This window comes from Aquila chrysaetos, chromosome 12 (assembly GCF_900496995.4).
Source record: "Aquila chrysaetos chrysaetos chromosome 12, bAquChr1.4, whole genome shotgun sequence".
Classification (NCBI taxonomy): Eukaryota; Metazoa; Chordata; class Aves; order Accipitriformes; family Accipitridae; genus Aquila; species Aquila chrysaetos.
In genome coordinates this window covers 36,427,158-36,444,015 of record NC_044015.1, presented here as the reverse complement: position 1 = coordinate 36,444,015, position 16,858 = coordinate 36,427,158, and the positions used below count along the sequence as shown (strand labels likewise).

The 16,858-nt window shown below is 39.1% G+C and overlaps 1 protein-coding gene across 4 annotated transcripts in view; it reads left to right on the top strand.

Moving 5' to 3' along the window:
* Positions 1 to 16,858, top strand: part of SLC1A7 (solute carrier family 1 member 7) — a 59,141-nt gene that overhangs the window by 10,684 nt on the left and 31,599 nt on the right. For all 4 annotated transcript variants that reach the window (XM_030032457.2, XM_030032458.2, XM_030032455.2 and 1 more), the window contains exon 3: positions 8,036 to 8,251. In XM_030032457.2, coding sequence (XP_029888317.1) covers positions 8,036 to 8,251 — 216 coding nt within the window. The remainder of the gene's footprint in view (positions 1 to 8,035; positions 8,252 to 16,858) is intronic.

The following is a 16,858-nucleotide window of genomic DNA, read 5'->3' as shown; positions in this document are numbered from 1 at the left end:
TATGGTCACAAAGTGAATGGGTGTGGAAAGCACTGAAGTGATTACAAATGGAGTATGAGCAGTTTGTGACGTGACAGACTTTTTCTGTAGTCCTCTAAGAGCTCTGAAATACTTAGTGTTTCGCGAAAGAAACGGCAATGATGTGAAGCTTGAGGGGCTGGCTGGATTCCCTGTTTCCTTAGGAAAGAAACATGTATGAACTATATACAGTTGAATAAATCTGACATTTGTTTATAATCCAAATTTGTGTTTCAAATCCTTTTGCCCTTTTCCTAATCTAAAAACACTTGAAAGAACTGACAGAACAGAAAATCAAATATTATTAAGATTCTTGGTGCTTTCCACAGATGTGAAGCTGCACATCCATGTTTAATAATTTGTTTTCATTTGCATCCTGACCTTTGAATTTAGGAAATACTTTTTTTTTTATCAGAACAGCTAAAGTCAACAAGCCAGCCTGAATTCTGCATGAGCTATACTATAATGACTCAGATCTCCTTCATCAGTCAGTGATCAAAGGCTGCTGCTCATCCCTTCCAGCATTCATAGATGTATCGCAATAGCCTCGCATATTGGGCTATTTGGGAGGAAGCAGTGATGCAATAGCCATTGGACATTGATCTCCACTGTGTGCTGTACAAAGTCCTGCCTTGTTTACATTAGTCCATAAAAACAGATTTCCTATTGCACACTAAGAAAATACAATGCATGATGTGAATTCCTGGCAGGATTTTTGCTATATATGTCAGTTTATCTTTAACAGTTACAAGTGCTAGATAATAAGGAAAAGGAGATCTCAACATTTGGGGTAAAAAATAAAACTATTGCGATTTTATAAAGCATTATTTAAAAAACAGAATCTGAAAACGCTGCGTGTTATGATGTACTAGAAATGTAGATTTGGTTTCTTTTGTAGATTTCATTTTCTTTTCCAGCAGCCTAGCTGTGAAATTAAACACAATCACTGCAAACAATGTATTGCAGACAGCGAGATCTTCTAACATATTGTTCATTGTTTGAAGATCAAAAGCCAGATTTTCCATCATGTCTGACACCTTTGAGCTTCCACTGCGTTTAGTGAAATAGCTATAGACTGAGGCTCTCTGAAAAGTTAATTCACATTTCAGGTGCTATTTACAGCTGATAATCTAACCATACAGAAACTGCTGCAACAGTCCTATTTGTAAAACAGCTCAGCTACCACTTTTTGTATTTGTTTTTTTTCTGAGCATAGACACTATTCCATTTATACCAAGATATCTAAACTTTAAAAATGCTGTTTGCTATTACTTGATTTTCAAAGGAGACAAACCTTAGTAGCCCCCTGGATCTTCAGGAGGATTCTAGACTTCTCATCACCTTGAAAATCATGCTGTAATACTATGAAACTTTTAATAATACATGGCATTGGGGATCATTCCACTGACTACAAGTGATCATGATAGTTCCTTAGTTGTCTTCAGATCAGCAGAGGTCTGTTAGTACACCAGGAGTCTGCAAAACTATTGGAGTCTGAGTAAAATTCACAGACAGCCTAGGTGTCATTTTATTGCCTGTCTGGACTATACACAAACATACACAGAAAGAGTGTTCATCTATAAAAGTGGGCCGCCCTTCTACAAGTGCACACCACCTACCTGATCCATCTTAGTTCGGGGTGTGAGCATGGATTATTGCAGGATTTTTTCTTCCTCTGTACTTAGACAAATGGTGTCATGCCACATGAGAAGTCATGGCATCACTTAGCAGTGGGTGGATGGGACTGGAGGTGTAGGGTGGCACTAGCTTCCAACCGAGATGCCCCTTGATTGTCTGTAATATGTCTACAGGTACAGACCAACAGATGTGCTAACTAGCTGTTTGTGCATGTATGGGCAGGAGGCATTTTTTTCCTGTGCAGTGTGATATGACATTGGGAGATGAAAAAACAAAACTGTAACATACCACTGTAAGTGAGGGCAGACCATGTAGGGTAAAGCAGAGGCAGGGACAGGCTACAGTCCTCCCACCAGTACCACTGTCACTCTGGCATGTGATGAGAGCAGCAGGCTTCTCTATCGCAGCCATGGCAGTGTCTTGCTCTGTAGGTATTCTGTCATGTTAGAAGAAAGCAAAAGAATATCCCGGAAAGAAAAATTCATTCTGATACCTCTGTCACTGCTGAAATAATTTTAACTACACTAGAGACTAAGAGCAAAATCAAGCATCAAACTACAGAAAGAGCCAGAGAAAGTTTCTTATCTATTTCTCTCATTACTGTAAAGAGTCTTATTTTCTTTGTTGCAAACTGTTCCTCCATAAATGGTACCTCCATGGAAGTGAAGCAGCCTGGCATGAAAGCACAGATAGGTGGGCACAGATGAGGAAAAGTCTGGTGGTCCACTGCAATACAGAGATCACTTCAGGCATAACTTTCTTCACTGTAAATTGTTTGTCTTTAAATAAAGTGCCTTAATTTCTCTGTTTCCTTGTCTGTAAAATGGAGATACTGCCTTCTGTATGATAGTAGGTTATATTAGTAAATCATTTTAAGATGATTAAATGGCTTGTGCTATGGAAATGGAGATTATTACCATGTTGAAACTTGAAGGCACTGACCTGGACAAAAAGGTAAGCGACAGCCTGCCTGCATGATCAAGCAGCATTAGCGAAGCCAGCACTTCACTTTCATGATGCTCAACTGTAATATAATAATCTCTAATGTAGCTGTTAGAGGAGCTTCCCAGCCTCACTGGGAGAACTTGCTTAGGAAGGTCTTTTCTACGGCATGCAATTACCAAATGAGAATGTGAGGGAGGGTATGGGATGAATGAAAACAAACATGATTCTAGGAACAACTGTTGGTGGTTAATACTTGACCATTACTTCTTGACAGGATTAATGTCTTTCTAATCACACTAATCCCTTCTGATAACTTTATCCATAATCCATCTATTTCAAAGCAACATCCAGATGGCTTCTGGTGGAGAGGAAGGCAAAATAAACATGCAGAATGGGGTCTTAACAGCAGCTTCTTGTATTTTCCCTTTCTGGGGATATACATTTTGATCTTGAGACAGGTCAAAAAATGTGCTTTTATCAGAAAGCAACAGAAAAAACTAGAGAATTCCAGAGAAGATAGAAAGTTCTATTTTTAATTGTAAATAAAATACTTCATAAGTACTCTGATGCTTATCAGTGACAGCCAGAACAAGACTAGAGGTATTCATAAGGGTTTAGCTACTTGTTTGCATGGGACTAATTAGATTTCCAAGATATTGAAAGAATTCCCTTCCTCATTACGCCAAAATTGCTATAGTAGCTTTGGGGGTTTTACAAAGATTTCTCTCAAAGCAGACATGAAACTTGCTACTTTATAGTTTCATTGGTTTGTACTATTACCACTATTTTAAACAACTTAGTAACTGACTTTACATTTTTAATGAGTCACATATAATAATAATAATTCCTGGAGTTGTTGAGGTCTTCCTCTTCCCTTCTAGTTTCCCCTTAAAAGCTTAATCTAGGTTTCATTAGATCTTCCACTGATCCTGGCTTTGCTCTTTACCTTCCTCCCTGAAGAAGGACCCCATAAAGAAATAATTTATTGTAACCTTTCATAAATCACGTGGACTGTCCAAAAAAAGTAAACAAACTTTAATCAAGCCACCCTAGATGAAATAATTTAGCTAGGATTTTTTGTTACTAACAATCAGCAATGAAACAATGGAAGTCTTAGTGAAGTAATTGTCTTAAATATTTGTCCCACTAAAATGCTGCAATTAAATAAACTTTTTTGAATTATTGGCCATATCCAGCTTTTGATCAAAATGCTGCTATTTGGTTTACTGGCCTTCTGACTTTTTTCCTCCAATCAAAATGTGGCTAGATAGTTCAGAGAAGAGACAAGACAGATTTGGCTGCATCAGAACAACTTATTTCCCAGAAAACAAAGCAGAGTAGATTTAGAATTACCTAAGTCCCAGGAAAAAAGCCAGATATCTTTTACTTGTTAAGAATAAAAATACAAACCTTAGAAAGATTGTAAACCTGAAAATATTGTGGAGCATCAGGTTTGCATTGTGTAGAGATCTTCAGGTTATCAAAACACAACTTTGAAGAGGCTTGAAGGCCACAGACATATAAGGACCATAGGACAGATATTTACACAGATATACAGCAGATACAACAATTTGGGGGGCTATTCTTCAAATCATGTGTAGTCTCTGAGAATACACGATTTCATTCAAGATTTGTTGGATAAACAAGATAGAATAAAAAAAAAATGAAGCAGACTATTCTGGACAGAAGAAAGAAAAGCCACAGGAAGATAATTTTTATATGTAAATGGAACAATCAATGCAAGAGATGAAGAGGTCATGGGGCTACTTAGTTTATTATGGTGTCTGTTATTATATCCAGCACCAGATATTTCAAAACAAGGTGCAAGAAACCTCTTAAATCACAGTAATCAGAGATTTCACTTAAATCCTGGACTACAAGTTTTAATATCTCATCCAAAACTCATTAACACATATTTTGGAAGCCTTAGGCTTGACATCATTTTTTTGTATACAAACTAAGAAATGGTCCCTGAACATGAAATTACACTTTTGTGGAATTTTTCCTGCCAGACTGATTAAATGAGTGAGATGTACTGTAATTATTCAGAAAAGCTGCAGATTGTTTTTCATTGTCTTAATCCTGTTTTGTCCATTTGGCAATCATTAAAACATGTAATGGAAGCTACGCATGAAACATAGTGTGGAAGCTACTTAGTTTAGTCAGATGATTTTAATCTATGAATCAAATATCTGTCCTGTTATTTTAAGCCTAACCAGATTCTGAGGCTTGACAAGAATTAAAGGTACACTCCATTGTGTTTCATGAGAGTCTGGTAGTGGATGGCATGGGAACATCTTTGTTCAGTCTTAGAAGAAGCTTGGGAAACTGTTGGGGAAGTTTTTATGTAGCCAAGAGTGTCTGATGAAAATTAGATTTAAAGGGAAAACCTGAACATGATACAGTGATCTTAAGTTAAACCATCTGGAAGCTTATTCCTCCTCACTTTCTTACTCCCTAGGAAATAAGAAAAGTACTTTTTCTTGTCATTCTTTGGCTACATTATGTGAACGTTAGAGCTCTAGAGATCAGTGAGGAACTCCTGTGATATAACTGTGTATTACTTACTTCATACAATAACCGTGATAATCAATATGTCTCTTAATCTTTATGTCTTCTGTCCTGTTGCCTCTGACATCAAACATACGAAGTCAAATGAAAAATAGTTAATGAGGGATTGCTGTCTCATACTAGTTACAGGCATTTCTTTCTGAAAATGATTCTGAGCAATTGCTTAAAATGACATGACCAGTGTAACTCCACAGCTTTTGGAGAATTGCTTCCACTGGTCCCTTCTTAAAACTGAGCATCGCATGCCATGAAAAACACAGGGCTTTGTCTGAACACAGACCTTTGTTCAGGCTTCTGTCACACCACAGTTACCCCTGTTGCACCTCCATAGTTAATTACTTTTGAGGACTTTCTCATCACAGCATGAACTGGGCATGACTTTATCTGGTGACAGGATAATCTCATTACAGATGATGATCTTGTTAATGAATATCCCCAAGACAGAGCAATCTCATTATTAGCCCCCTCAGGATTTGTCACCTAAGAGCCAATGTATGATTCGATTCTAGCTGCACAACATCCTCCCAGATCCTAACAGCCCAACATCTTGAGGCTGAGGTAGCACCCCCAAAAGCACATGAACCACTGGACATATTTAATTAGGATTTGGGTCCCAAAGTACTTCTGGACATACTTCTCAGGTGAACAATCAAGACAGTTCAAGCGCTATGTGCAGGGTTCATATCTCTGTTGTTCTGTAGAACAAACACAATGCAGTGGCATCAAGGACAACAGAAACAGTGTGGCTTTAACACATTGATAGTGGCTTCAGGGCAGTACCAGGAAGAGAATTGTACTGTCTGCCTCCTTGATAGTGCCCTCTCCAAGTAATCACTCTGCATGGTGTCCTACCTGCAAGTTACAGATCTGCTGGTCAATGGTCAGGCCTTCATACCACTGGTGTCTCTTTCCTTGCATAATGTATCTGTAAAGAACGCTGAAAATGATTACCATGAAAAATATCCAGCTACTTAAAAATCAACCTGATTTTCATGCTTCTTTTTTTTTTCTGGGAAGGTTAGGGTGAGAGGTGGAACAGTGCTGAAGTCTAGTACAATACAGGTATCTCCTTTGGGCATCAATGAGCTGTTGAACTGGTTCAACGGCCCGTGAAACCTCAAGCTGCAAGAAGAGTTCAGTCCTGGAAATCTAATAACAACATAGAGGTTGTTTTACAGAAAACTAACACATTATTTTAAGACAAATGGATTTAACTCAACTGTTTTATCAAAAAAATATTTTAGAATATTTACTCTTCTGTATGGACCCATTCAAGAGAAATGCCAAGGAAATAAGTATCATTGCTGCTACTCTTTTTTTAATATGTAGTGCTGTGTTTGTACACAGTGCTTTACAGACATGCATAAAGGTGGAATCTTTATCAAATACAATGATAAAAGAGAGGGAAGAACAACGGTTACAAGACTGAGAGTTATTGAGATGTTCATTTTCTAAATGATCCATATTACAGTGCAACCAATGTTTCCCCTTGCTCCTATCGTGTTAACAAAACCCGTGCTAGATGAGAGATTGGCAATGCAGAAAAGCAATAAATTCTCTTAATTAATCTAGTGGATAGCAGGAACCCAAGCACTAAATCCCACCCATTTGATTTCATTAAATCTACTATAAAGGTTAAGCTGCACTTTAGCATTGGCTCTAGACAACCTCAGCAAAGTGAGGTCAAGGAGATCTCATTCAAGGAGGTGCAGCTTAGTAAATGACTATTTATGAGGAAAGGCCTGATAAACAGTTCTGTTTTGATGAGAAAGCTAGACAGTGGGGCATACCGAATAGTAAATGTGGTATTTTATTTCACCTGCAGTTTTCCTGAGATGCATGCTTTGAAGAGTTTACAGATAATTATTCTAAGCTAAATCTCAATTTAAAGCCCCAAGCAACACTGGTGTCACTGCAAACTGAAATGTCAGCCTCGGGTCACTTGAAAACAGCATCAGGGTCTATGTCAGAGCAGCCTGGAGCAAGTTCAGGGACCAAACAGTGCCCTGTCTAATTTGCCTATAAAAGAGGGTCAGTGGGAGCTAAAACTCTTGGTGGAGAGTTGTATAGCTTGGCAGAGGCAAGCTATGCAAGCAAGAGGATGGATAGTGGTCATGGGCAAGGAACTAAAGAGGAAAGAAAAGGCTGACGTGACCATAGCGTTTTCTTTGCTCCCCAATGTGCAGCCACACCTGCCCATAAAGGAGTTTCCTCTGCATGCCATACACTGTCTCCACTTCACCTGGAGACACATAGTCCGCTCCCCAATGTACCCCCTGGTAAAGCAAAAATACATTGTGCTTTGTATTGATTTAGAAAGAAAAAAAAGTTATTCTTTTCTGTAAAAAAAAAGGACTATATGACAAGATTGCCCCTTAGTGTTTTTAATTTTGAAGTTGTGGTCCTGCCTCACACAGGAAGGCGTGAGGGGGTTGACCAGATTTCCTTCAGAGGTCCCATCAAACCTGAATTATTCTATGATTCTTTAAAATTACGTGTAGAGTTTTATACCAAAGTTTTTATGACTGATTATTGCCATTGCTCCTGTGAACCGAGCCATCACATGTGTAGGTTATGTAAAACTGTCCCTCGAACTTCAGGGAACAGTCGATAGGATTCAGTCCCATTCGTGCAGCCTGAGCTTGCATGTTCCTTCAAGTAACCAGGATCTCACATGGCATTTGGGAAACATCTCTTTGAACACAGAGGCTACAGCTTTGGTGTTACTGGCAAGCTTCTAAAAATGCTGATATGTAGGCAATCCTAAGAGAAGCAGGTAAACTGGAATAATTAGGAAATTAGGTTTTCAGCTGCATTAAAGTTATGCAAAAGGTACTATATTTGTTGTGTTTTCTTTCCACAGCTTAATGTCTGGGCTAGCAGCCCTGGATGCCAAGACTTCCAGTCGATTAGGTATCATAACTGTCACTTACTACCTGTGGACAACATTTGTGGCTGTGATTGTGGGAATAATTATGGTCTCCATTATCCATCCTGGTGGAGCAGCACAGAAGGAGAGCACTGAAGAGGGTGGAAAGCCCATCATGAGCTCTGCAGATGCACTGCTTGACTTAATCCGGTAACTACGTTCATTCTTTCTGCTTTCTGCAGGTAACATTTTGTACATAACTGCATGAGAAACTGTGGCCTGAGAATAAGTTACGAGCGTAAGGATGAACATTTTGTTTTAAATCAAGAAAAAGTAAATGTCAGAAGATTATTTTCAAGTTATCAGATGTTTATACTGGCTGTTTCTAGTAAAATTTAAAAGAATGGCCACCAAATTTATCAGAAGTACTAACAATATTGGGGTAGGTTGGTTTTTTACCCCTACAAAATCACATGTAGCTTGTGGACCTCACCATCAAATCTATTATTAAGGTCAAGAGAGTATTAAAATGTAATGTTAATTTAAATAAGGGCAGACAGTTGTTATAGGCAAAACCTTAAATATAAGGGCTGAAATCCACATTTTTCAGGAAATAATTTTTAAAAGTGCTGTTACAATTGCTCATAACAACTCTCAGATAAAGGACACAATTAGAAAGACCATCTTTTTATTCCTTATTTTTGTCATAATATTTGTTCTGCTTTGTGGCTTTTTCTTGTTTGTTTTACTTTGTTTGGCAGAAGGGAGGGTTGTTCTTTTAGACCGGCATTAGAGTACTGACGGTATTTTGATAGCCTTGCCTGAATATCCCTCTTTGTCTCAACATTTCAGGTGCTAGTAGGATTAGTTTCTTGACTGAACATAGTATGTGCCTCAGATTTATTTTGCTCATGCAGAAAGACCAAGTTTTGCCTTTGGTTGGTAGTTCCTCAAGTCGGTGATCTCATATTATATTGGGCAAGGGCTTTTAGGCCAAGTGTGTATCTGAACCATAAAGAGTTTTCTTTGGAGTTTGAGTTATTAAAATTAAAAATGTTGCACAGTTTGTCTTTCAAAAACCCAAATTCCTGACCCTGACAGGGTGTCAGCACACAAAGCTCTTTAATTAGAGCTACTGGGACCTCAGATCAGAAGGAACTGTGATGAAAAACTTATAAAAATCTTTTTTTTCTCCTCCAAATTGCACTTAGCCAGGCCATCTGAAACTCACATGTTTTTCTATTTTATCAGTGTCTTACTGAGAGTGGGCCAAATTCTATTAGTCATGGTGCAGCAGCTGAGAGCACTTTCTTTTGTAGCTTTCCACAAAACAACCATCTTCATCTGCAGTGGGAAGATGCCCACTTCGTGGCATCTGTATCTCCTCAGTGACTTTGCCATTTGCACTGTATGTGCACTGGAATTCATGCATGTGTATTTGTGACATAATGTTAAGTCACATTATTCTGTTTCTGCTGCATAAAGGACTATAATTCCTACACCAAGTGGTAGGAACTGAGCAAGTTACTGGAGCTTTGAATCCCTTAGTATGACAGAGTAGCATAAGAAGTAAAAGGGAGTTTAAGAAACTGTAATCTTAATGATTATCTTCATAATGGCAGTGTTTGGAAACCCCTTCTGGCATGCTGAGCTGTTTCTAAGGCCTCAGTCTTAGACAAGTAAAGTCATAGTGGGACATCTGGTGCAATGTTACATCTAAACTGACCTTACAGCTGTCTCTGGAAAGGGTCTCCCTCGCCATAGGTTCCCATCCCCGTCCTCGCAACAGCTCAGTTGCTTTTGAGACCCAGAGTAAGCTAGTTCATGGAGATGAGTGAGACGAAAAGTAATTTGGGCATGCAAAATCTAAATTCAGTTCTATAGTATTATGTTTGCAGAAAACAACCAAATGTCTGTATGACTGGAACCTGACATCTGAGTTACAGTCTCATCTCTTCATCTCTGTCTGGCTCGTCTCCTGTACACCACAGGTTTAGTGGTGAGGTTTGGGAACACTACATTCTGCTGAACCTCATTGCAGGTATAATATTATGTCCTGATCTAACATTTGCAAATATCATCTATAATTTCATTTCCTACAAATATTTAGCTGAGCAAATTATAATAGTTTGAATGCATATTTTGGGTATTCATGTTTCCAACCAGGCATGTGCTTTTAGTCTGCAAAGCCTTAAAGTCTTCACTGGTTTGGGCAGGTGTCAACAATGACAGGCCAATGAACCACTCTCATTACAGAAGCTTAAAAAGAGAGAATAAAGCTTACTCTCCTTTTGCTGTGCTAAGCAGCAGTCACAGCTGCTGTCTTTCGACCCGAGTGCACAAACTGATGGTTTTTATTCCTCCACTACAGAAATAACCACATTTACTAAATAAATAAATAAGAATAACACAACTGTGGGGAATGGGCTTTCAGCCTAGGCAAACACTATGGGTGAAATCCTGGCTCTGCTGAAGTCAGTTGCAAAACTCCTAAATATCTATGTGGAAGTCTGGATTAAATGTAATGATGTATCTGCTGGTTTGAGCTAGAAAAGCTGATCCTTTAGCTCAATGATAAATCACTTCCATTCACAGCTGGAGACCATCTTTTTCGGCCCAGATTGGCTTATCTTCTCAATTCATTAATTTCCTCTCAATTTATCAATTGCATGTGTGCACAGAAGTTTACACAGGAAACATCTGGTATTCTGCAAATGAAGAATACTAAATGTACAAGTGGAGAGATGATATATGTGACATAATTGTGGGGTTTATTTTAAAAGCATGAATCTTGGCATGGTGATACACATATTCACCCTCACTGATTTCAGATTTGAAGCCACTTTGAAATGATGAAATACATATTATTTCATGTGATGTTATATATGACATTGTCAGGTCTGGAATTTTTAGCAGGGAGGATGTTGGTAGAGATTGAATTTCTTGAATTTTTGGGTGAGGATTTTGCTTTTAGAAGTGGTTTTAATCAGAAATTAAAGAATGTACTGACTTAGCAGTGCATGAAACCAAGAACTCCTGCAGAGCCTCATCGTGATCCTAAACACCTGCAACATTAACCAGTAATCACATTATTATTCTGCATTATTTTGCAGATGGTGCTTCCCCTGTATATTTGTCTTATGTAAAAAACCCAGCAATAAAACCTCCAGTGTATATGATTTGATTAGGACATAACAGTGACACTGCACTGCATAATTCTGAAATGGCTCTAAACCTCACCTCAACCAGGAAATACGTAATCTCATCAACATACTGAATCTCATGCCTCAAAAATTGTATCCACAAATCAACCATTTTTTGCCATGCTAAACAGCAGTACTTGAAAGACTTCCTTTCTAAAGGGAACCCCAAGAGACTGGGGACAAGATCTGTGGATGTGAATCTGCCCCTACTAATTTCCTCCTGGATTCAATCTGGACAGAGAGGCCACTGAATGCAGCATAATAGAAGTGTTTTCAACATTCAATTAGTCTTTATACCTAAAATCTTCAGTGTCGCTTTGGCCTTAAATGTCTGAATTTTTGCTTTAATCTGATCCAGCTTTAAATCGAATGCATCTTCTGCTGTCTGTGGAAGATACCCATTTAACTAGGTAGTTCACCTTGGTACCTGTGCAGGAATCTCCCCTTGCATAACTTGCCCCTCTCTATCGGCAGTGTGCCAGGATCCGGACTAAGGACAAGCAATACAGAAGGCAGCTGTGAGTCTGAAGCTGTGCAGGAGATGCTGTTCTGATGATGCTTCTCTCTTTAGCTGCCACTTTATTACTACATTGAGACAGATGTACAAATCTGCCTTAATTATATTCAGGGTTTCTGGTGCAAGCACTGCAAGGCTCATGAAAGTATATTTTCTTCCATATGTAAAACTATAAATCCTCAGGCTAAGGATCATCTTGTTCTCTTTCACGCACCTGGTGCTTTATGAATTTTAATGAATTTATTCTCATGATATGCAATACCTCTGTGAGGTAGGCAAGGACCATTTTCCTTTCTTACAGCTAGAGAACCAAGACATATGGAAAAGAAATTACCTCACTGAGGATTGTTCAGAAAAATGTGTGGTGCCAGAGGAAATATTCCCAGCTCGTATGAGACCCAGTAGAGGTCTTGTTCTACGAATGTGGCTTTCGGGGCACCTCAATGGAATTAATAGCAATGAATCAACACACATCTCTACCTTCTTTTTCTTGTGTGAATTATCAAAATTAACTCTGTACTATGTCCCCAAAAATAAAAGAATGAATTTTTAGTAGCCTTTTGTGAGTTAAGAAAATTAAGGTATCAATTTTTTACAATAGTTCAGGCTTTGAGTGTTTTATTCAAAAGGACAAAAAAGGGACATACCTGCAGGAATAGCATTCAATTTAAAATATTAGGTTTGTTTAATTCTGCAACATATATTCACCTGACAAGCAGAATAGAAAATGCCAATAATTTGGGGACGAACATTTGTAAAACAAGATATATGACTCGGGACCACGCTGTTTACATTAGCAGTTAATATTTCCACCACATTCTGTTGCTATTATCAAAATACCTTTGATTTAGAAGGGTAAATCCTGCTGCAACTTAAATCATACTACTTGCATTTGTCACCAAGGGAAACAAAATTTGGCTGATGTTAAAAACAAACAAGCAAACACCATAAACATTCACATGAGGAAACAAATCCCAGCCAAATGGGGGGTTCACCCTCCTGTTTTATAAAAAGCTGACTGCATGTGCAAATCTGGGCACCAGCAAGTGCAGGGTTCACATACATTTTTAGTTTTTCTCAAGTCTAACCAGACTGCATGGCATTCCAGGCTTATTCAGTTCAAAAGCTCCAAATAAAATAATTCAGTGAATACAGTCAGGATCAAATCATGCCTTAACCCATGACACACAAATTCGTACCTTTCTGAAGTTTACCTGAAGGACAAGTCAGAGCATTTTACCACTGAATATTCAGGATTGCATCCAATTTAATAGCAGGTACCAGGAAACTCAATCTGGCTTAACCAAGAGAGAGGAGGTTTTTTTGTACCATTAGTAGTTAGAAGAGGATATAAACACTGTAGAGGATTTATGTTTTCATGGGAATCCTGAGCACTCTGTAAAATAATTTCCTTTCCCTCTTTTCAAGCTAAGGGCTATATTCTGTTTTATTGAAATTGCATTTCTTGAAAATAGGGCAGGAGAAACCCAGTATCTGCTGTAGTTTGGAAAAAGTCCAGGCTGTGCAGAACCAGAAATCACACTTTAAAAAGTTTACAGCTGAAGACTGAATTGTATATCTGCGCAATAAGATATTTAAGAGTGCATTAAATGGTCCAGTGTTTAAACTATAAAAGAACTTTTTTTAATAACTTTGCCCTGCATTCATGTATCTTTTGCCAAAAGCCACTGTGTACTACGATAGAAATGTACTATGATAGAAATATTTATCTGTCTCCTGTGGCAAACTACCATTCTTTACTCATTTCAGATTGCCAGTTTTCTTTTATCTCACAAAAACAGGCTGGTGCCAGTGCTGTTCTGCACTATATGTGACCAGATGTTTGCTTCTGGTTAATTTTTAAGAAGGTCAAGCGGCACAGAAGCCTGAACCACAAAGGATTCTGAAGCCCCTAAATGTGTGGTTCCTCTTTGGCACAAAAGGAAACCAACATGGAAAAAAAGATAATTCCATGATGAAAATGATGCTGGGGAGAAGGACTATGAAGCAATTTCTGCTGTCTGGTCAGGAGGCCTTAGTGACAGAGGGTGAGGTGCATGGGGGCCAGAAGTTAAAACTGCATTAGGAAAGCTTCAACCCTAAAGGGGAACAAATCGTTCATCCTGCTGACAATTGGCCTGGACATCTTCCAGTGTAAACATACACTTTTTGTTAAATAACTTTGCCTTGCTGGAACCATACTGGAAATGCATTGGGCGTGTCATGTTACCTTTGATATGATTCAGTCTTTTCAACATTCCTAAAGATGTGATGTACTTGTGCTTCCACTCCAAAGAATGATTTTCTCAGAAAGCCATAGCCCTGCTGGGGCTGTGTCAGGACCTTTTCTTTCAGAAGAAGCGTAGTAAGGAGGTTCACCCTCCAGATCCCTTACTGGAACTGAAAGGCCATGCAACAGCGTCACCCTCAAGACAGATAAAAAGTCCCTGTGTTTGGCAAAAGGATTCCACAATATGACATCTGCTCTGATCTGCAAAAAATACAAGCAAGACAAAATGGCTTAGACCCGATTAGTGATTTTTGCATTCTATTAGTATCTTTTATCACAGTAATGAGGGTTTAAATGCCTCATTAGTTCTGCAAAAGCCTTCTTTGGTCCTTTTAGCAGGATGTAGTAAGATTGATACTGAGAACTGAGTTGAGGCACTGGAGGTGACTACTGATGTGCAAAATGCATCCTCCTGTGGGCCCTGAGATAGGTCATTTGTTCAGTCTTGCTGAATTAAATTTTGCCCTTGATTTCAGGAATGCAAACCCTGATGGAGCCCACTGACACCAGCAGGAAGATATTTCAGATGTATACCCATATGACTTAAGGACAGGATTTGTGGCTCATGTGGTACAGTAACAGTAGTCAGGAGTCTACACAGATGATGAAATCATGAAGAGGACAGCAAAAGCAAACAAATTTTTGAGATTAAGACAATGTCACTGAGAAGGACCTCAGCCTATAGTAAATAGGAATCAGTGCTGTTCATTCTTATGCACAGCTGTAAAACCTGGAAACTTTACAGTTGTCGTGTCAAGCTACTCAGACTCCATTTTTACTCTCTCTGTACGCTTGCTGTATAGAGTTATGGGGTAAGATCTCAAACACTGAAGTATTAGAATACTGTCAAATACCCAGTCTTAAAACAATGTTCTTGCAAGCTCAGCTATGCTAGTTCAAATTTGAGAGCAGAGTGTCCACAGCTGTTTTGTGCCTAGTGCAAATATAGGCCAATAAAATATTACGAGGACGCATATGTAGCAAAAACCCAGCCTGGTGGCTTTAATTCCACAGCGTGGGAGACTGCAGCCAAAGACTGTCTGGTGCTGCAGGGATTAGGTACTGATAACATCAAAATCTGAGAGCAAAACCAGATTGCTGCTGCAGAGCGCGGACTGCCCCAGAGGGAATGGGTGTTCTGAGTCAAGGAAACGACATCTGCCATACCTGTGGCTGCTCTTACGCTAGAGCAGCTGGCCTAATTTCTTATTAGAAAGATCTGCAAAAGCTGAATGCTTTGAGTTAACAGATGTTGTAGTCAGGACTCAGAATGAGTATTTCAGATATTCATTCAGTAGTATAACTGCAGCCAGAATTTGGCCTCTTATTTCTAATAGAAGTTATCCAGGACCCATCAAACCAGCTATCCCAGTAGCTGGAGGCTAATGTTCTGTGGACAATTCAGCTAAGAGCCTGAGCAGTAAAACAGTTTAACAGCGCTGATATTTGTATCGCTACTGTAGTTCTCAGAGTCAGCAACCTTCTGAAGAGAGCAAGAGGGCTCCCACATCCTGGGGGCAGTGCCAAGGCACAGCCTGAGCTGCAAAATGGCTTCCTAACACAGTTCAGCTTGCTAAAGCAGAGGAAATCTAGGGGAGCAAAACCGAGCTAATAGTGTTAATTGGTACATTAATTGCTGGGAGACGATGGAGAAGGAAGCAGGGCCTCCCACTTCTGGCAGTGGTAAGATGCTAAGTAGTCCTACGTGTAATGGGAAGCTGCACCCTCAGAGCTGCTCCTTAGATCAGGTGCTGTCTATACTTGATACAAGTCTTCAGGATTTTCTTCAAATTCCATGGCTACCAAATTGCAGAACACATGTTGCCTTAGTCATACATACACATTTCTGACTCGATACATCCTTACATCTGAATCCTCTTATCCCATACGGAATTAGGGAAGGACTCCAAAATTTATTAGTAGAATGAACCAGCCTGTGCATCATAGCAGGATGTCGTCAAAGAAGGTGTTTAGTAGGTCACTTGTGCATATATGCTGCTATCACAGCAAATGCAGGCCAGGCATGCTGTGGCTCAATAGCTCACAGTCTGTAGAAGGTTCCCTGAGCTGATATTGAACTTTCCTGCACATTCACTCTTTTAGCCTGTGTTGAACACTCCTGCTCTGTCTGGCAGAATTCCTGAAGCAGAAGATGCTCTGGGAAATATTCTTCCTCAGGGCAGACAGTATTTAGCTCTTAATTTTTTATGTAACCAGAAACCATATGTCTCAGTTTCTGTTTTACAATCATGTCCTTGTCTTAGACCTAAATTTATCTATGTTCCACACCAGCCTCACTCACTGTTACTCACTATATCTAATTCCCTATTATTATGTGAAATGAGTTCTGCTAGGAATGCTGAATTGTGCCACTGAGGCTAGAGACAATGTTGCTTGTACTAGAGAAATGAATCCCAGATCGCTTTAAGTTTCCTGCACTACTATTTTGTGTCCTGTATCTTGTAAGCAATCTGAAAGTAATGCTGGAAATTTAGAAGTATTTTATCTGCTTAGCTTTCTTAATTGAATAAACACAACAGCAGTTATAGGTGGTGACAGCAATGAGTAGCTCAGCTTGAATTATTATTTCGTAAGTACTGACAGTGTCTTTAATTCAATATGTCAGTGATAAACAGTGCCTGTTCTGAGGAGAAAGACAGCCTCACTTTATGATCCTGATACCAGATCTATGTGGGTAGATCTTTCTCTTCTCCAGAATTGCAGTAAAGCTAGTAGAGACCTGCAGGGGCCAATCTGATTGGAGTGTGGCTGTCTGGAAGATAGGTGGGCAGAGACTGACAGGCTGC